This window comes from Prinia subflava, chromosome 8 (assembly GCF_021018805.1).
Source record: "Prinia subflava isolate CZ2003 ecotype Zambia chromosome 8, Cam_Psub_1.2, whole genome shotgun sequence".
NCBI lineage: Eukaryota > Metazoa > Chordata > Aves > Passeriformes > Cisticolidae > Prinia > Prinia subflava.
The window spans coordinates 36028384-36049407 of record NC_086254.1 but is presented as its reverse complement, the minus strand read 5'-3'; the positions used below and the strand labels follow the sequence as shown (position 1 = coordinate 36049407).

At 57.7% G+C, this 21024-nt stretch overlaps 1 protein-coding gene across 2 annotated transcripts in view; it reads right to left on the bottom strand.

Annotated features, from left to right (window-relative positions):
• The window catches only part of DLGAP4 (DLG associated protein 4), a 61724-nt gene that overhangs the window by 31447 nt on the left and 9253 nt on the right, over positions 1-21024 (bottom strand). Inside the window, exons 3-4 of one of the 2 annotated variants that reach the window (XM_063404738.1) lie at positions 19446-19560; positions 15376-15622 (exon numbers count right to left, since the gene is read on the bottom strand). In XM_063404738.1, coding sequence (XP_063260808.1) covers positions 15376-15622; positions 19446-19560 — 362 coding nt within the window. Of the gene's footprint in view, positions 1-8153; positions 8383-15375; positions 15623-19445; positions 19561-21024 lie in introns of those variants that run through there. The other variant, XM_063404739.1, reaches the window with a different exon arrangement.

Below are 21024 nucleotides of genomic sequence, written 5' to 3'. Positions count from 1 at the left end.
TCACACCAGCTAAGGCTCCACCTTCAGGGATGAAGCACACTTAGGGTTTGGGATGGATGATAAGAACAAGATCTGGACCCTCTAAGTATCTACCTTGTTTTGTTCTCAACCTCCAAATGAGACACAGAGGAGCAATCTCAGCCAGAGCCAGTGCCAAATGATGATGACAGTGCCAAATCTGACTCCAGCTGATCTGCACTCCCCATCCTATGGTGCAGGTTGATCAGGAAGCACTTGCTGCAGTCCCAGAGATGAGGCAGCTGCTCTATTGCTCCAGAGTGGCCAGAAGCAACATACAGCTCTAGGAATTCCCCAGGGAGAGCAGCTGCTTGGAGTGCTCCACAGGCAGGCTGTCAGCCTGAGGCACGTCCACTTTGGCCATACATTCAGCCTATTACACACCAGTGACATGCCATACACTCACCGGATTTTTTCTTTTCTCAATCAAGCCTAAAAGCTGCAGCTGGCAGGAACAAGCTGAGCACAAACTTCCCAAGAGAGGAAGCCTGAAAGTGTGAGGCACAGCACAAAGTCAGGGCACCTGGAGCAAGGAGGGCAGCACCCAACAGAGCCACTGGAGCATAGCAACTCAGCACACACTGGAGGTTAAACCTCCACAGGTAACGCTGCTTCTCACAGCTGCTGGGAGCAGCCCTGTTGTGCTCCTCTCCCGCAATTCCATGGGAGAGGCATTCAATGCCGGCAGGGCAGGCAGAGCACACAGGTCCCTGGTACTGGCACACTCACAGCATGTGGAGGCAGGGCAGCAATCTGCTTGGCAGCTGCTCTGTGATAAGAGGCACAGCTGCCCAGAACTGAGTCACCTTAGGAAAAAAAAAAGATGCTGAAAAGCTTGACACCATAAGAATTAGGATAAATTAGATTTAACAGGTGCCCTCAACAACCTCTGCAGAAGCATTTTTCAGTCGTAATCCATTCAAGTGAGAGTCTTTGTACACAACCCTTGTACCAGCTCCTGCATCTATCCAGTGAGGTTATTTCACATGCAGCAGCAGAACTTGAGGTAAGGCACTAACAGTGACTGGGGTTCTTGCTGGGATTCACCATAAAAATGAGCCATCCTGTGACACATGCCTGAGAAAAGGGACAATGAGACTTCCTCAAGCCACTGTCACCTCTGAACACAGTTGGTTCAAAGAGGAGATATGTCTCCTGCAGAGCTGCACCCAAGTGGCTCCAATTTCCAAATGGTGGAGATCGACCCTTCAAAGGGTTTGTGTTCATTTTTTAGAACATTCTGGACTCTGTGTTCCTGCTTTACCAGCTCATTAACCCAGATCTGCAATCCCATGCACCTGCTGCTTGCACACACACCATCACCACACCCAGAGCATGTTTGCTAACAGAGTAAGAACCAGCACAGAGCAGAAAACATGATTTTCTGTGAGAACCAGGCCTTGCAGCAGTAGAAAAAGCCATTAGCTACAGAAGGGAAAGAAACAGGCAGAGGCAGAAATAAGAGCTTTGGAAATAACCAGCCTCTAAAGTTATTTTTAGAGCTGCCTCCCCCAACACCCAAGATATTCAGAGCTGTTGAAAAAAAATATAAATCAAAGGTAAGTGCACAAATAGCACTGCCAGCAGAAAGCAGACAGTGCTTCAAAGTTACTGCTGCCACCAGCAGCGATGGCTGGCCTGGTTCTGCTCCACTCAGGCAGCCTCGTTAGCCTGGACTCTGCTTTGTGGTGCCACAGCAAGCTCCGGGCATCCAACCCACATGTGCTGGGCACAGCAGGACTGGGCCAGTCGGGCATTGCCACCTCTGGGAATGGGCACAGCCTGGACAGGGGAAAGGACAGACAGCGCATCCATCCCTTGGGACAGCGTACTGTTGTCACAGAGTCAATTAGGCTGGAAAAGACCTCAGAGACTGCGCACAACCTGTGACTGAACACCACCTTGTCAACTAAACCACGGCTGAGGCCACATTCAGTCTTTCTTAAACGCCTCCAGGGACGGTGACTTCACCACTGCCCTAGGCAGCCCATTCCAGCGCCTGACCGCCCTTCTCGTGAAGAAATTCCTCCTCATGTCCAACTTGAACATCCCCATGTGCAGTTGAAGACTGAGCCCTCTCCTCCTGTCCCTGTTCCCTGGGAGCAGAGGCTGATGCCTCCCCCTGCCCCCTCCTGACAGGGAGTTGTGCAGCGCCAGAAGGTGCCCCCTGAGCGTCAGGACAACAGGGGTGACAGGCCGAGGCTGTGTCCCTGCACAGTGCCAGAGCACAGGGCGCTCTCGGGGCGGGAGCCAGAGCTCGCCCAGCCCAGGCCGGCCGGGCCCGCCGCAGCTCCGCACCGGAGCGGCCCCCACAGCGCCCTCACCTCGCCCTACGGCCCTACTGCAAAGCGCGGCGGCCGCAAAGCGCGCCCGGCGCCGGGCAGGAGCGGCCGGGGCCGCGGGGCCCAGCGGGAGCCGCCCCCAGCACCGGGACCCCCGCCCGGCAGCGCCCGGGGCCGCCCCGCCGTGGCCCCAGGAGCAGCACACTCTCCGTCCCGCTTGTGCACCCGCGGGAAATCCACTCCGAGCACGTCCCGCAAGCAAGCGCTGGGCATCTCCCAGCTCCAGCCCACGGCTCGCGGGGCCCAGCCGGCTCCTGCTGTCACGGAATCACTGAATCGCTTCGGCTGGAAAACACCTCCGAGACCACCGAGTCCAATCTGTGACCTATCCCCGCCTTGTCACCGGCCCAGAGCACTGAATGCCACGTCCAGTCCTTCCTTGGACACCTCAGGGAAGGGGACTCCATCATCTCCCTGGGCAGCCCTTGCAGTGCCTGGCCACCCTTTCCGTGAAGAAATGCTTCCTAACGTCCAACCTAAACAGCTGAAGGACAATGTCCTCGCATCCTGTTGCTGGTTGCCTGGGAGCAGAGGGTGGTCCTTGGTCGCTGCCCTGAGGATGCCACTCAAAACGTTCTCCCTTCTATCTCTTAACCCTGCACATTTCATCAGTCCTGATGTCCTACAAACAGGAATTAAAGCATCACACAGGTGAACACCCAAAACACAGGGATCCTTCTGGCCAGGGCCCACAAGGGCCCGGTGGGTCTGAGGAAACACATGACTGTCAGAGCCGTGTGTTCACCAAACGCTCGCACGGCTGTGACAGGGAGCAGCGTTCATAGCAGCAGCCACCGCTTCACCCAGGCCGCTTGTCTGCCTTCGCCAAAGCCCTGATTCCCCTGGTCAGCCTGGTTCAGTGTTTGACTCATGTGAGAACAACTCCTGGGTGGGAGCAGGGTTTGGAGGGCTGCTCTGGCAGCATCCCCTCAGCACCCGGGTACTCTGCAGCACTCATCTTCAGCAGGGCCCTCAATGGAGCAGCGATAAAAGTTAATGTGTGGCACCACACCACTGGTAGTGCAACAGTGAGGAGACTGCAGAGTGACAGCAACGCTGACTGAACCTGTGCCAAGCACAAAGGCCAACAGCAGCAGCACCGTGGCCAAGGCAACAGGCTGCTGGTGAGCAGGGCTCTGCTTCCCAGCATCGACGATTCCCCACTCAAGACCTGGTGCTTGGCATGCTGCAAACCTAAGCATCACTGAAGCCCAATACTTAGAAAATAAAGTAGCTGCTTTGTCCAGAACCAGGAGCTCAGGATGTGCAAGCACTGTCCAACACCCTTGTACTTCCAAGGGATCAGACTAAACACTGGTTCAGGCACTGGGAGTTCTCCAGCTCCATTCCACAAGTACCCATCTCCCTAAAGCCACCTTCTCCCCTGGAAAGTTCCAGCCCAGGCTGTACAAAGCTGGGCATTACAGAAGTCCTGCACTGCCAGGAAGCTTGCTGTGCTCAGAGCAGCAGGGCTGAGAGGTCAGAATTCCCGCTCTGGGCGTGCTGCTGGAGCAGCAGCTCAGACTGGCAGAACAGAGTGCACCAAAGCCTAGAAGAGTTCCTGCACAGAAGTGTTCTAACTTGGGGGCCCATGTTTTGGGCACACTGAGGGACTGAAAAGCCTCAGGGTTCAAACAAGGGAAGGGAGGGTTCCCAACAGAACAGCCACTCTAGTGACCTGAGAGCCCTGCCATAGCCTGCTGGCCCATGACCTGTCCTGCACACACTGCTCCCCACAGAGCAGCACCGACCAAGGCTGGCAGCCAAGCACAGACACAGCTCCTAACGAGGGCCTTCACGAGGGTCCCTTGGGGACAATTCCACAGCAGCCTTTGGGACACTTTCTCTGGCTTCAGATACAGGTAGTTGGCTTATGTGTAAGGCCTAAGAGGGATGCAGCATCCATGCTTGAACTTCCCAATTTTAACTTTCAATTCAATGCAGCTGGGTAGAAAGTTTAGGCTTGGAGATCCCTCCTGCACACAGCAAATGCCTGGCTGGGCCCAGTTCAGGTAGATCTCAACCACTCCCAGAACAGAAACAAAACAAGACAAAGAATACTTAGAAGTTTGACTAATCTTATGAAAATAACTTGTAATAAAAATTCCCTTTTATGAACTCTTAAATAGCTTTCAGCTTTCATCAAACATCACCTTACACCATGACAGCACATCAGCACAAAGGCAAAAACAACTTCTGATCTCCACTTTAATTCCAGCTCTGACAGACCTGCACCACAGGTAAGAATTTACCTTTGAAACATTCACCTCTCAAGTTTCTTGGTCAGACTTCAAACTGGAGAGACAAAACAGCAGCTAAAGCTTTGATCTCTCTGAACTGGGTTCAGAAAAGATCACTGAAGTGAAATCTGGGTGTCTTAATGAAGAGCACTAAATGGGATACACAAGATTGACTGTCAACACATCCTTGATGTAAATACTAGTGCTAAGGTTTAAAACTTTCACACATTCACTGTTCCCTTTTTGAGCACTGCTGTCTGATGCATCAAGCTACAGCCTGGCTCAGGTGAGTCCCCTTAGACACTGGTTTCATGTTCTTGGTGTTCCCAGAGAAGCTGACAAACTTCAGCCCCCGAGACCCTGCAGAGCAGTGGGGATAACTCAGTTCCTGCACACACCTTCCGCTCAGGTGATGCTGCAGCACCTGTGCAGGCATCAAGCACCCTGCCTGTGTCCCTGTAGATGCATGTGGCCCTCCGCCTTTACTAGCAATTCACAGTGCAAGACTAAGATCAGCACCAAGGAGGGAAGGAGGAAAGAATCAGAACTCAGCTCTCTGATGTACAGAAGATGGGATGTACAGAAATTTTGGAAGATGCCAGGCAGTGCATAACTCACAGCCCTGTGATCTACAGAAATCAAGCAGTCTTCAGTCCTGGGGGACCATTAACTCCCCCAGCAATGCTTGTCACCTTCTGTGACAGCAGACTAGCAGCCCACACTGTGCTGTGTAAACACTCGGACTGCCCTACCTAAAGCTGCCCATTTAATTAGAGACCAGACTCACGTGGGCAGATGGATCTGAGCACTTACCTTACTGTTTTCAGTGAAAATCACAAATGCTCAGGACTTTTGGGACTGTTGTTTCCTCTTGCTTCTCCAGGGGACAGAATGTTGGTACTTAATGCACTGATCTGCACCAAAGGGCCAACAATTAATTCATTCTGCAAGACAAATTGAAGTCGATAGAACTTCTAAATGTTTTCTCCTCTCCTAAACTGGCCCATCTGCAAATAGTTTAACTTTTGCCTGTTTAAAGGCAGCTTATGTCAAACCCTGGTGTCATTCTGCAGACCACTTCTTCTCTCCAGGTGGGAGACCAGGACAGAAGGGAAACTCATTTTTCCATGAGCTCTTCTGGAGAGACCTGAATTCACCATTCCCAACTCCAGTCCTCACAGAACTTTATCCGACAGCCTGAACTCTAATCGCCTTTCACAGCAAACAGCAATCATACTTAGCACCACTCCCCTCCCTTTTAAATCTGTTCTGATAGAAAACACACTGACAACTTTTCACTGCAGAAATTAAAGTGGATTTTTCTTGAACAAGGCCACCCGCCTGCACAGCCTTAATCCTTCCAACTCACATATGTCCCTGTAACTTGCACTGCTCTGAATCCAATTATGCCTCCTCAATCCATTAAAAAATATCTGAGGCTGTTGTGCAGATTGCACAGAGCAGGAGTATCAGCTGAAGAGGCACAACCAAGCCCTGCTGCACAGGGGCTCTGCAGGCTTCCCTCTGCAGGTGTGCGTGAAGTAGGTTACGAGAAAAATTGAAGTGTCACAGTGACTTTCATTCAGTCCAGTGACTAGTTCACTCCAGAGCAGCCCCCAGTCTGGGCTCAAACAGCAAGAAAATTCATACAGGAGACAAGAACCGACACAGCTATTTGTAAACGCCTGGCTGTCATTAGTTACCCATTAAAAGCTTTTAAAGTTCTCTTGCTCTTGCAGCACACACAGCTAGGAACACACTCATGGAGCAGCAGGTCTCCCATGCATCAGGCTGCAGCAGCAGAATAACCTTGAGCTGAGCTGTCAGAAGTGTCCACAAATCGAAACTGCACACCCAGATCAAGCATCCAACTACCCAATGACTGACACAGAGAGCTGTGAGCAAAATAAGCTGACAACGTCTGCTGGGACACCAGCTACGTTTCCACACAGGGACCTGTGGGACTCCCAGCACACTGTACTTTGCTAGATCCCATTGGATTCTACAGACAGACAACCCACATTTCACACAAACCAAGTTCTTCCATTATCACTTTGTTGCCCAGGGTCTCCTTGTCCTTTCCAGGCTGGCACAGTGCACAGCAGTTACACACCAGCACTTCCAGGGCCACACTACAGATCCTGGGGCCCTCAGCTGCACCCCAAAGTTACACTGCCCCAACAGAAGTGGGACAGACACAGCGAGCTAGATGCAAAAATAGCCATGTGGCAGATCGCCATTTGCACCTTAAAGATGAGTTTTTAGGTTTTCCACACCTGCCAACAACAGACAAATTCTGCAGATAACCCTCCCCTGAATATCTGGGTACAGACACACATCAATACTTATCAGAAAGCCAAACAGACTGAATTTGATCAATAGTTACGCTTTCCTCCATGCCTCCAAGAACCTGTAACTTCATAGCACCAAATGCCTGTTGGAAGAGCAATTACCAGCAAAGTAATTTGGACCCTCTGGAGTCAAGTCTGCCAACTTACACGACTTGGCAATCTGGCTTGTTATCATCCCACATGATTGGAATTTATTTTAGGATTCAATGCCACATGCTATGGGCTTTTTTCCCCCTCCCTTTTCTTCTTTTCCTCCCCCAAGTGACAAGCTACAGCCTAGGATTCAGAGGTCCTAGTTCCATTCCCATCTCAAAGACATTTCCTGCACACCCTGGGGTCAAGGTCTTTGCAGAATAAGGAATATCAGTCCTACCAACGGCATCCTGCAAACAATCCTCCTTTTTGAGCCTCTCAATTAAGAGTAGAAATTAAGAGCTACATTTACTGCCTGCTCACAACCAACCGTAACATCCCCACCCTCCTGCAAGGCAACCAAAGCCGGGTTGCACCTGCGGTTAAATCCCGAGCGATTCAGCCTCAACTCCTGCACAGGGCAGGCGGCTGGAGGCTGGGCTGCCACACCAGGTACCTTCAGCCAGGACCTGTTCTCCCAGGCTAAAAAAAGAGACTTTTCAGAGACAGCTCTGGCCGGGAGGTGCCAGCTCGCTGCGCTGCGAAATGTCAGCCTTCAGCTCCGTGCCTCGCCCAGACAATTCCCTTTTCTTCTCCAGGGGAGGAATAAGCCGAACGCCTCTCCAAAGAAAGGGCCCGTGTCCCCCGGCGGGGAACGCATTCAGCGAAGCGCCGCTTCCTTCCCTGCGGCACCCAGGGACTCCTTAACGGCCTGAGGCACCGGGACGGGCACGGCCCGACCCCGCGCGGCCCTGGGCACGGCTACAGCGGGGCTGGCACCGGGGCAGCGCCCACCCCGCCCGGGCCCGGCTCCCCGCGGCGCAGGCGGCATGCGGGGGAGGAGGAGGAGGATGGAGCGGCCCCCACAGCCCAGCCCAGCCCGGAGCCGAGCGGGGCGGCCCCGGCGCTCCCACGGAGGCCCGGGACGCGCGTGGGAAGCGGAAGGGGCGGCGGGCCCGGCAAGCGGCGGAGCAGCGGCAGCAGCGAGGGAAGGAGAGAGGGAGGGGGCGGCACCCCCGCCCGCAGCCATGCAGGGCCCGGCTCGGCCCCCCGCTCGCGCGGTCACTCACATTGCCTGAGGAGCTCCAGACACAAAGCCATGGGAGACACAAAGAGGGGCGGAGGGGATCGGAGAGACGGGGGGGGCGCGGGGCGAGGGCGCTCGGCCCGGCCTGGGTCCCGCGGAGGGGAGGAAGAGGAGGACGAGCCGCCGGCGGGGCCGCTCGCGGTCCGGGGCCGCTCCGGCTGCTCGCGCGGCCGCCGCTGGAGAAGGGAGGAGACGCGCGGAGCCGCCGCCGCACTCACCGCGCCCGCCCGCCGCTCCGGCCGCGCGCCCGGGCGGGGCCGCGCATTAAACGGCCGCCCCGCCCCGGGCCCGCCCCGCGCCCGGCACCGGCACCGCCCCGCGCCCGGCACCGGCACCGCCCCGAGCCCCGCCCGCCGCACTCCCACGGCCGCGCGGGGCCCTCCGCCCCGCCGGACACGCGGTGGCCGCGCTCGGTGCGGCCGAGACCTTGGGGACCCCCGGCAGCGCCGAGAGGGGACACGGGCGGCGTCAGCTGCTGCCTCACCGCCGCTGCCGCGGGGGAGCTGAGCGCAGCTGAACAAAGCGGGTGCCGCTCCCACCCCACGCGGGAGCTTTGTCTCCTTGTCGCGGCAGCTGCGGTGACATCTTCCACAGCTCGACCGCGGTCCCATCCACGCGCAAACGTGGGTTTGGCTGAAAGAGCCCTCCCGTTTCCCCCCGCTCCAGGCCCGGAGCGGGCGCGGTGGGACCCCCGTAGGCGGCGGGTGCAGGGGCTCGGCGCTGCCGCCACGCACCTCCTGCAGCATGGCCGAGAGGAACCCTCCGGTGCAGAGGGAAACACGTGGAAAAGGAGCAAGTGGGACGAGGAGGTTTTCCCCAGTCCCAGATTTGCTGGTGGAGTCCTGTCCCGCTGGGCACGGGGAGAGGGAGCGGAGCCTCAGCGGGTGCGGTCAGTGTATTGGGTCCGTGCTTTGCGCGTCCCCTAGCGCTGCCAGAGCAGGGCTGATGGAGGGTAGAGGTGCGGAGGGGAGCAGGGCTGGCACAGCGTGCGGGCTGCGGGAAGAACGGGCTGGGCAGAGCCAGCTGGGTCTGCACCGCGGGCACAGCCACGCTGGGTGCTGCAGGAGCGTCCACCTCTGTCCCTCAGATCCTATGCCGACACACGCAGCTGAGCACAAGGCTCCCCTGGACCGGGCTGGGGACAGCTCTGCGAGGCCAGAGTCACTCTGTGTTGTGTCTGAGCAAGACAGGCAGCGGGTGCCCGCCAGCCCGGCGTGCTGTGGGCACTGGTGGTGCTCGGCTCCGGGCAGGGCCGTGGCTGTGCAAGCGGTGGTGCTGCCGTGTGGCCCCTGCCAGCAGAACCTGTGCTGCCCAGGCCCCTCGCTGCTACCATCACTCCTTGATGCTGTGATTTATTGGTGACTCGCTGGGCTCCCAGAACTCGGACAAGGCTGATCTGCAGCAAGGAGCGATCAAAGCGCTGTGAGAAACAGCGCACTGAGCTCAAGCGCTGCCGGCTCCGCAGGCAGGAGGACTGAGCTGCCGCCGCCCTCGGCATTCAGCGACCGAATCACTGCGGATTTGCTGCTTCTGCTCTTGGAAGCAGCAGCACAATGGGGCCGAAGGAGGATTTGGTCACAGAGTCAGCCCTGAGCTGTGGGACCCTCAGCCTAGGGCCTCCCCACTCAGCTGACTACCAAGGAAAAAAGGCAACTTGTTTACAGTTCAGGGTCTCCCAGGTAGCTCTGAACTGCCAGTCTCTTCCTGCAACTTCATAAATACCCAGGTCATGGCTCAGTAGATGGAAAAGATAATGGGAGAGCATAAAGGAGAAGAAAAGCAACCCAAACCAAGACATTCACAAAGAAACCCGCATTTGCCTGCACTGTCTGACATCCTGAAAATGCTCCAGGCTGTTTGCAGAGCCTCACTCAACCCCACCCAGTCCTGCTCTCCTGGCACACGAGTGTCTGTTTCAGCTAAGGTTGTGTTGGTTGCTGTGGGGCTGCCCCAGCAATGGCACCAGCCCTCGGGCCATGGGGAGCTGCAGACGGGCTAATTATCACTGACAGAGGGGACACAAAGGGGCATCTGTGACTGTCTGGTGTCAGGGCAGCTCTGTGCTCACCTGGGTCAGCATGTGGGGATGCCACCAGGCCCCTTGGCCTGAGAAGAGATCTCAGGTGTCTGTGTACCTGGCACGTTGCCCTCCAGCCAGCTCCCCTCATGGGCAGAGCACAGCACTGTGCACAGACTCCTGGCGCTGCCCTCCCAGAGGCTCTAAGTGAGCTGAGGCATCCCTTGATGGTTTCGCTTCTCCTCTCCCACGAGGACAGCACCAACTCCCTTTCCTGCTACGAAAGCTGATAAAGCAAGCAACAAGAAGGACTTGTCTTTCTGACCATATCAGCAAAAGGAAATGCTGGCAGCTGCCTTTGTTTCTACTCCTTTGTAGATGGTCCCTGCTGGGAGAAGGCAGGCTTGGCCAGGACCTTGGAGCCGTGCTCACTTCCCCCGTGTCTGTTTGTGCCAGCACAGCATCACATAGTGTGGCTGCAGCTCCCCCCTTCCCGGGAACCTGGGCATTTCTGTGGGCTCAAACCCATTGCAGCTGGTTTTGTGTGCCAGACACGTGCCTGCAGCAGGCTCACAGCCTGGGTGCTGCCCATGGGAGCGCTGAAATCTGGCAGCAAAGAGCACCAGGCACATAAAGACAGAGATGGTTTGGGTTTGGGGGTGGAGCCGAGAGCAGGGCTGTGGCCATGGCACAGCTTCCTGGGGAAAAGGGAGCGTTGGCTGGGCACAGGGCAGTGGTGGAGTTTCCATGATAACAAGGGAAAGATCAGAGGTGAAAAATGAACTGGCAAATGTGGACAGGAACAGCTGTCATGAATTTCTTTTTGTCTCACAGACACATGAATACATCACAGAACGTGTGTACGTGCCCTTTTTTCCTCTGCAAACACTGATGGAGCGAGCATGCAACAGAAATCTTTCCCTGGCACACACATACACACACATGCTCTCCCTCTAATCCCTTTCCTGCTTGTATGTCAGAGAAAGCTATTTCTGGAACGTGAAATCTAGGTCAAAAAGAAGGAGAAAATCTGAAGGGAATGATAGTCCCTCCCAAAGGCCGTGTAGGGTCAGCTCAGGCTGATGGGATTAGCAAGGGGCCACAGTGGTGCTTCACCCCTGGCTGAGCGATGGCTCCCGGCCTGGTGTGAGCTCCCTGTGCCTTCCCATTGCTGCTGCTTCCCCACACAGAGAGAAGGCCATGACAGCTGAGAAGAGTGCAGCAGCCATCACCTGCCTACACAGAGACCAGGATCACGGCATACAGAGGAGGAGAAGGAGGAGGAAGATACACGACTTTCCCAGAAGCCACATGACTTTCTCAGGAGCTGTGGAAACTCGTCCCACAGTGAGCCAGCCCCTGGGGAGTGGGCCACCACAATGAGAGGTGCAGGCACTTTGTCCTTCCTCCTACACACAGCCCTGCTGCCCCTGCAAGAGCATCAGTGCCAGGGGACTGGGCTGGCATGTGCCTTCTCCCGGGGCAGGGCAGGGTCCCCAGCATAGCCACGGGTCCAGAAGCTGGCTCTCTAATTTAGTCATAAACAGGAAAACAGAAGCAATACAAAGAAGACAGGAAGCAGGTGGGTGACAGAGGGCAGCTGTTCTGTCCCAGCCTTTGGGAGTATGTCTCCCAGGTAGTGCTCTCCTGCCCAGCCTGGACTTGGCAAAGTTCTGCTATATGGATGGGCACAAGATGTATGCAGCCCTGGCCTCCCTGTAAGAGATCTGGACACAGGATAAGGAGCTGGACACCTGAGCTTTTTGGGAACAGGCTGCAGAATCTCAGGGCAGGATGTTCTGAGCAAGGGTGGTGTACAAGGAGGACTTGGAAGAGCTCGAGTAGAACTGGCTTGATGTGAGGTTTCCCTGCAGTATTTGCTTGCTCACCTCTGCTTTCCTGCTTCCCTTGGACATCAAATATTCCACTCTGCATTGCAAACAGTCTATTAAACAAGCAATTCCCAGAGCTGCCTCTAATAAGCAGGAGATGGGGCTGGGGAGCCCTTTGTGACGCTCGGGAGCCAGCGCGGCTGTCACCACACGCCTGGCAATTAGAGGAATGGGTTCCACTGGGGCTTTTGAGTCTCTGGCTGTGCAAGGCACAAAGGTTTGTTTAAGGCTGATCAAGGGCAGCTCATCATCTGTCTCACTGGCTGTCAAATGGGAGCTAATTGCCTTGTAATGTGCTGGTGACACAGGCATTAGTGGGAAGAACCGGCTGGCAGGGGTGTGACAGCTGTCAGGGCTCTCCCCCGTGCTCCCCACACACCCCGCATGGAGCTCGCTGCCCCTCCTCCTGCCCTCTGACAGTGCCTGAATCCCTCTGCTTTAGCATCCAACCCCCACATGGCCCTCAAGGAACAAGAAGCCTGTGTTGGCCCCAGAACTGCTGCTGTTGGTGCCTCTTTAGGATGTGTCCTCACACAGACAAAAGCGTGGTGGTTTCCATTCCTCTGGGCTGGTGCAGGGATGCTGGATGAAGAAAGGCATCCCTGGGATGTGTCTGGGTGAGGGCTCTTAATGGTGTCATCCCAAAGCCCTGTATGGAGCAGAGGCCATGACTGACTATTACACCTGCAGGTGACAGTGCACCCACTTCTCCTTGCAGTGTCCAGATTGATGCCACCAAGCTGCCACCTGCTGCTCGTGAGGCCCTCTCCCACACCACCTCCTCTCACCACACACTTAGAGCCTCGGGGATGCACAGAAAGACCCTGGGGGTGCTGGTTGACAGCAGCTGAACATGAGCCAGGTGTTCTCATGTGGGCAAGAGGCCAATGACACCTGGCCTCTACCAGCCATGGTGCGGCAGCAGGACCAGGGCAGTGGTCCCTAGTGAGGTACCTCAAGTGTTATGTCCATTTCTTGGCCCCTTGTGCCAAGAAAGACATTGAGGGGCTGGAGAATGTCCAGGGAAGGAAATAGATTTGGGGAAGGGGCTGGAGCACCAGGAGCAGCTGAGGGAGCTGAGGGACTTGGCCTGGAGAAAAGGAGGCTCAGGGGGCACCTCACTGTCTACAACTCCCTGACAGGAGGGTGCAGCCAGGTGAGGATCGGGCTCTTCTCCCAGGAAACAAGTGGCAGGGTGAGACGAAATGGCCTCAAGTTGCACCAGGGGAGGTTTAGATTGGATATTAGGGAAAACTCTTCATGGAAAGGGTGCTCAGGCACTTGCACAGGCTGCCCAGAGCAGTGGTGGAGCCACCATCCCTGGGAAGTGTTCAAAAAACTTGCAGATGTGGCAGATGGGGACATGGGTTAGTGGTGGCCTTGGCGGTGCTGGATTAACAGTTGGACTCAGTGATCCTAGAAGCTTTTCCAACCAAAATAATTCCATGATTTACAGGGGAACTGAGCCCAGATGGCTGAGAGGTGTGAGTGATGTCCAGATGTGTCTCCTGCTTCCCACATCCTGTGCATGCACAACCACAGATGCTCCTCTCTGCTCCCCAACCCCCTACCAAAACTCTTCCCCTCCCCAAGCCCCAACAGCCAATGTGAAGGGCTGGGGGATGCTCTGGGATCCAGAAGAACTGTGCTGGCTCATGTCAGAGAGAGGTGGCACCCAGGCATTTTGGAAGCCCCTTCTGTGCCGTGCCTGCTGCTGCTGCCCGGTGTCAGCCTAGACTTGTGGCAACACCGAGCTCAGCAGTGCTGAGCCAGCAGGGAGAGGGCTGTGGGAGAGGAGCAGCCAGGTGGGAGGAGTGCAGTTCAGAAGAGGGTGGCAGAGGCACAGAGGGTGGCAGGAAGGAGGGACAGGGCTGAGCAAACAGGCCCATCCCTCCCAGGGGAGATCTTCCAGTTCCTGCCTCATCCTTGACTGGGATGCCTCTGCAGCTCAGACCACTGAAGGGAGATGTTCAGCCATGCCCATATCTCTGGGGACAAAGGCCTGGACCAGGCAGGAAGGCTGCTGGTGCCTCCTCCCCACTCCCCACTCCCCAGAGCTGGGATGTGCTGTCTGCCACTGACAGCCCACTCACTGCTCTGGCACCTTTGCCCACAGCAGATGAGCTGAGGCTGCTCTGAACTCCCCTTGATGCCAGAGCTGGTGCTGAGGGGCACTGTCTTGCTGGGCCTGACCCTGGCATCCCTGTGGGAATGGGACATGCTGCCACCACAGACAACCCTGGGGAGGTTCTGGATTCCTCCTGCCTGCTCTGGCATCTGCCTTGCACCATGTACAGGCGCCACCATGGTAAGGAAAACCAAGGTATCACCTCTGCTAACCAGTTCCCAAAATTATCCCCAGAATGGAACCTCTTAACTCCTCACACCTTGTGCTACACCTGAGCCCCATCTGGAGCACTGGGGCTGGCCAGAGCTGGGAAGGGCACAGGCTGCCTTGGAGAAAATGATGCAAAGTGATGCACATCAAGTGACTTGGAGCATCATGGAAATGCTGCCTTGGCTCAGCACAGGGATGCTGGGCTCTGGGGCTTGGGGAGGCTTGTTAGTGCCTTGAAACTCGGTGCAAGACCTGTTTGAACGCCCCAGCCAGGGATGTTGGGGCCTCTCTATGGGTCATCACAGATCACATCACAGAATGGTTTGGGTTGCAAGGACCTTAAAGTTCATCCAGTCCCACCCCTGCCCTGGGCAGGGACACCTTCCACTAGACCAGGTTGATCCAACCCCTGTCCAACCTGGCCTTGGACACTTCCAGGCATGGGGCAGCCACAACTGCTCTGGGCACCTTGTGCAGGCACCTCATCTCTAAGATCTTCCTGGAGCCTCCTCTTTTCCAGGTTGGACATTCCCACCTCTCTCAGCCTGTTTCCAGAGCAGAGGGGCTCCAGCCCTTGGAGCATCTCTGCAGCATCCTCTGGAGTTGCTCCAGCAGTTCCAGGTCTCTGTTGTGTTAAGGGCCCAGAGCTGGAGGCTGCTCTGCAGGAGGGTCTCATGAGAGCAGAGTAGAGCAGGGGGAATTTCTTCCCTTGACCTACTGGTCACACCTCCTTTGACACATCACCCAGAGCCCGTCTGCCATTCCAGCACCCACATCCAGCTGCTGCCCATCCTCAGGCACAGAGCAAGCCCCCACAAATCGTGGACAACCACGGCTGGGGGTGCAGGTACTCGAGCCCAGTGCCTTGCATGCTCGGCAGCCCCCGGGCAGTGACAGCAGTCCCAGGTCCCCCAGCCCCGCCGGCCTCCCGCCCGTCCCCGCACGCCGCTGCACTCACTGCTGTTGGTGGGCAAGGTCCTGCTGCCGCTGAGGCTGCCCGTGGGCGGCGGGGAGATGGAGCGGACGGAGCCCGTGTCGTCCTCCTGGGAGCAGCCCGCCTGGATGGCGCGGAGGTAGCTGTGGCTCCGGGATCGGAAGTAGCTGGGCAGAGGCAGGTCCAGCACCTCTGCAGCCGCCGACTCGGCCTCGCTGTAGGTGGAGTCGCAGACGGGCTCGTACTGCTCCCCCAGCTCCGGCTCGGGTGCCTGCAGGGAGACAGGGGCAGCCCCAGTCAGCCCCTGCCGGCGGCAGCCCTGCCCTGCCCTGCCCTCCCTCCTGCTCCGCGCCCTCTGGCTGCTCCTGCGTGGTCCCGCTCACGGCAGGGGGAACGGGAGGTGCGGTGGTCAGCGGTCAGTGGTCTGAGGTCAGTGGTCTGAGGTCAGTGGTCTGAGGTCAGTAGAGGTCAGTGCTGCTGGGGCACAGGGTGCTCGGGGCTCTCTGCTGAGAGAGGGAAGAGAGGCTCCTCCTTGGAGGTGACAGGGTCCCTGCTCGTGGAGGGGACACTTACCAGCACAGTGCCTGTGCCAGCAGGACTCAGCAGTCCCCCTGGTGAGAGCACGTGTGACCAAAATCCCCGTCCAGCCTCTGCCAGGGCCTCAATGTGAGACCCCTCCAGTACAAGCTTGCTCCTCAGGGGGCAACATGGGGAGACAGCAGGGGACAGATGTGGGCTGGGGGACAGCACCCACACTTGCCGAGGGTGGGTCTCAGAACCCACCCCAGCCCCATCCCTGGCGAGGGCCAGGACAGGGCTCAGCTGTGGCCAGGGGTGAGCAGGGCAGGGGCAGCTCTCCCACTGCCCCTACCTTCCTCCTTCCTGTCCACAGCCCTGCCTTGCTCTCCCCTGGCAGCTGCTGGGCAAACTTGGTTTTGGGAGAGGCTCAGCCAGGTCAAACCAGACCCAGGCCAGAGCAGACTGTTCTGAAATATAGGTGAGAGATGCTGAGACTGGCCCTGTTGCCCACATCCATCTCTCCTGGCCCTTTCTTTCTCTTGGCACACAAGGACATTGTTTCTGCCCAGCACTGGCATCTGAGCTCCACAAGGTTTGGCTTAAGAAGTTCATCTGCTTTCCCCCTAAAGCTGATGGTCCCTAGACCCCTGCTGGACAAGGACTCAAGCTCTCCAGCTGCCTTGCAGTGCCTGGGTCAGGAGTGCTGTCTTCTCCTCTTTTTCCTTCTCCTCCTGCCACTGGCCGGGGCATGGGAGGACCCCTCACACCCTGCCATGGGTGTCCAGGCTGGCCCCAGAAAGCTCCATGAGGAAGGATGAGAGAAACGCCAGCGGGACAATACCTGCTCTCCATGGGTAAATATCTGAGGGATAAGTGAGGGGGGTCCAAAGATCTGGAAGAAAGAGTTGGAGAAGGTTAAAGGCCAAGAACAGAGGAGCCCCTCACACAGACAGTCACTGCACAGGGACTGAGGACAAGGGGAGCAGGGGGCCCATCCCCTGGGGCCACGGCTGCTGACACTTCAGTACAAACTGCAGAGCTCGTAAGATGCCAAGTGAGGCCACACAGGCCCCTCAGACAGTGGCACGGACACGGCAAAGCTCCACAGGACACCTCAGCCACGGGAGAAGCTGCTGAGCATTCAGCCTGCTGTGTGCACCACATCCATGTACACCCACTGGGGGCACGGGGAACACACCGTGCTGGGACACCCTCTGCGCACAGGGTCAGCTGGACAAGGTGGCCATGGCTCCCACTGAGCACGTCTGGGTGGCCCTCAGCACCGGCCAGCACCTCACAGCCCACGGAGCCAGGGGCGTGGGCAGTCTGGGTGCTCCGTGGGGGGAGCTGTCCTTCAGCCTCAGGGCTGGGCTGGCCACCTTGCTGCTGTCTCCCCTGCCAGAAGAAGCCACACAGAAGCTGTTCTGCCTCCCCAGCAGAGCAAAGACATGGCATACACTTGGCATACACCCCCGACAGACACTGCGCTGCCCGTGGGGCATGGCTGCCTCCTCCTCCTCTCCACCCTCGGGGCTTTGCCTGGCACCGCTTGCCCAGGATGACCCCTCTCGGGAAGCATCCAGGATCAAAGTGTACACGAGGGAAGGGACTTGGCTCTTCCCTCTTCTGGGAATGGGCCTGGCCCTCCTGCATAGGGCACAGCTCATAGTGGGGCTTGGCAGTGCTGGGGTCACCAGCTCTGTCCCCCTTGGTGTGACAGGAGGTGCTGACACACACACCTGGTGATCCCCGGACTGCCAGAGAGCTGCACAGTGCAGCTGGGTGGGGACAAAACCAGGCAGAGGGGACTTGTCTGTCAGAGTTGGGGCTGTTTCCATGTGGGAAGACCCTGGGGTCTGGCTGGACACACAAGGAAGGTGTTGGAGGTCACACAAAAGTGAGGGCAGGGCAGGAACTGCCTCTGGCACTGGGATGGAGGAGACCAGCATGCAGAGGTGGATGAACCAGCTCCATCCTGGATCAATAGACGTGCAAGGCCTTTTGTGGAAGGCGTCTCAATCCCAACCAGCTGCAGCTGAGCTCTGTGATTTTCAGGGGACAGTGGCAGAGTGCACGTGGTGGCAGCAGCCCCCCGCAGTTGATGTGCCCCCAGCAATCCCAGTGCCACCAGTCTGGCTCTGGGCTGGCTGCCTGCACAGCTCCTGGCACACTCCTGGCACACGCATCCTGGCAGACCCTCCTGATGTCTCCATGGAGGTGTTGCACTCAGCTCCTGGAAGCTGCTCTAGACACGGATAGAGCACAGACCCATGGTCTCCTGCAGACTTCAGCACGGACTGACACGCAAAGGACGAGGACACAACGGTCCTGACCCCTCTGTGCACTGAAACACCCAGCACATTGCTGCTGCTGCTGCACAAGGGACAGGACTGACCACAGGGAACAGGAATGCCCAGCAATGCCTCTGCTCCCCCAAGCTCCCCTCCAAGGGCTCTGACCGCGCTGGGACAGCAGAAGACTCCAGCCAAGGGGCTCAGAGCCCCCTACACCTGGATGGGAACACAGGCAGGACATGCCCTTTCCCACCCCTCACCCCGGGGCTCCTGATGCCCACCCCGCTGCTCTGTCCCCCCTGCACACACAGAGCAGCTGTGTGGGTGCTGCCCATGCAGAAACACAGGAACAGATGGAACAGAGGCCCAGGGTGATGGGGCTCGCTGGGCAAAGCTGTGGAGCCATCGCTGCCCTGCGGTGGAAGGGCTGAGAAGAGCATACAGCACCTTTGCAAAGGCTCATCCTGGCACTGGTTATCTCCCAGCCTGGGAGGCAGCTCCAGAGCAATCCCAGCCCCAAGGAGCTCCAGAGCAATCCCACAACCACAGTGTAGAAAGTTAGACCCATTTTGTATCAACTACATCCCAAATGTTGTGGTTGAAGCATGAGCCCACCTTGTGGCAAGGGGTTTACCACCCTTTGCCAGCATCTCACAGGCATCCTAGGCTTTGCCATGGGGCCCAGGAATATCCAAAAGAGACATCTCCAGCTGGCTGGCAGGACAGCCTCTCCAACTACGGACACCTTGTTCCTGGGTCCATTCTGCTGCGTGAGGGGTGAGGTCCTGAGCTGAGCAGGGTGACTGTTCCTGGTGACTCTGTGGGGTCCCAGGCTGGACACCACCAGGGGAGGTTGGCCCTGGTGCTGGACCCACCCAGTGGACATGAGGGGCTTTCAGCAAGGTTGAACAGCCTTGAAGATGGTTCTGGGTGGTGACGCAGTGAGACCCTGCACCCAGAGCAGCCCTGAGCTTCCCCCAGCACTGTGAGGCACCTGTGAGGCACTCTCAGGTCTGGGTTACCATACCTGTGGCAGAGGGATTTTGGCTGCTCCAGCAGTGTGAGAGGAGGAAAAGCTGCAGGAAGGCGGTCTAATAGGAATCCTGATTAAAGAGCTGGCCATGACACTTTGGTAAAGCTGCCAGGGAACAGCCTGTGCAGTTCCTGGAGCACAGCCAGTGCCTTGTTTTGAAGAGGGAAGAAGATGCTCCCTCTCCCCTGAGCTGGCCTCCTCCCTCGCTAGGTGTGCCAGCACAGTGGGTCAGCACTTCAGCACCTCACCTGGTTGATGCAGCTGGACTCGTTGACACTGTCAGAGATCTGGTTGTATTCTTCCTCCCAGGTGGGGAACTTTGGAGGTAGGAGGATCTCGACAGAATCCAGGCGGTCCAGGCTCCTGCCAGCAGAGAGAGGGTGTGAGGGTGTCCTCATGGCAGTGGCAGTGCTGGGGCAGTGCTGGAGCAGTGCTGGAGCAGAGCCAGACCACCCCTACCCACAGCCAGACCACTCCTGCCCACAGCCCCTCTGCCAGGCACAGGCACCAGCACAGCAGGCGTGGCAGCATGGAGCTGATGCTGGGCACTGCTCGGCTCCTGGAGAAGGCAGAGCTTCCTCACCCTGCTGGCCCCTGGCTGGGGCACTGCACACAGGGAAAGGGTTGTGAGGTGCAGTGGAAAGAGAGCAGCAAGATTTTGGGTCCTGCTGCCCCCAGGAATGCACTGCAGATGCCAAGTTGGTCCAGCTGAGCCCCAGGGAGCATGTGGGATCTGTGCCAGCCTCCAGTCATAGCACTGCCTGGATTGCTGGAAAAGGGGGGACAGGCAGGGGGAGAAATTACTTTTAACTTGTATTTTGTGGACTTTTCAATTGGAAACAACTGCAAGATACATACATTTACATTTGTATAGAGGAACCCAAAAGATTATTTGGAAGGAGTCCAATGGGAGCCTAGCTGAAATGACAGTGCTGCATGAGCAGGGGATCAGCAGGGGATCCCAGTACAGCTTTGCTGGGAGAAACTGCCACTACATGGTGGGGCACAGCAGCAGGCTCTGCACAGGAGAGCAGGGCTCTCACTGAACCTGACCCAGCCCAGCCCTCAGCTGAGACCCAGGCACAAGGGGGCTGGGAGGGATGGGGAAGGATGGGGCTCCCGTGGGGCTCTGTTGCACAACTTCACCCTGTGTGAAGGAGTCCTGGTCACAGGCCAGGTACACGGTGGGGGACATCATCAGCCACAGTAGCCCAGGAGAGCTGTGGGGCCTCTCCCTCTGGAATTGCCTGTGATCCCAACAGAGGCCCTCATGGTACCGCATCCCCCACATTTGCCAGGGCCCTGGGTACAGAGGCTGATTGTCACCTGCCTGGGGCCAGCAGAGCTGAGGGCACGGCAGGGCCTGTGCAGCATGTGGGCATCCCACAAGGACTCTGCAGTGTCCATCCCGCAGCAGGATGGGAGCAGGGAATTGTCCCTTCTGCCAGGGAAGATGGAGGAGAGCATGGGGCCACCTGGGGACCCAGGGCCATGTGACACCCCCAGCGCTGGGCTCTCTGCTGACTGCCGGCTTTCCCTCACACTGAGGGTTTTCTCCCTGAGCTCACACCGTGAGCCAGCCATGTCCTGGGCAGTGTCCCTGTGCCACCCACCGGCCTTCAGCCCGCCTGCCCACGGGGACAGCACAGAGCTGCCAACAGCCCGTGGAGGGGCAGAGACCCTCGCAGAGGCACGGCTCTGTGCCCTGCCCTGGCTCTGTCTGTCCCTGCGGGTCCCCGTCCCGGCCGCAGCCGGGGCCCCTCGGTGCCGTGCTCGGGGCTGCGGGGGTGGCCAGGGCCGGACACCAGGTGGCGGCCGCGCTCCGCT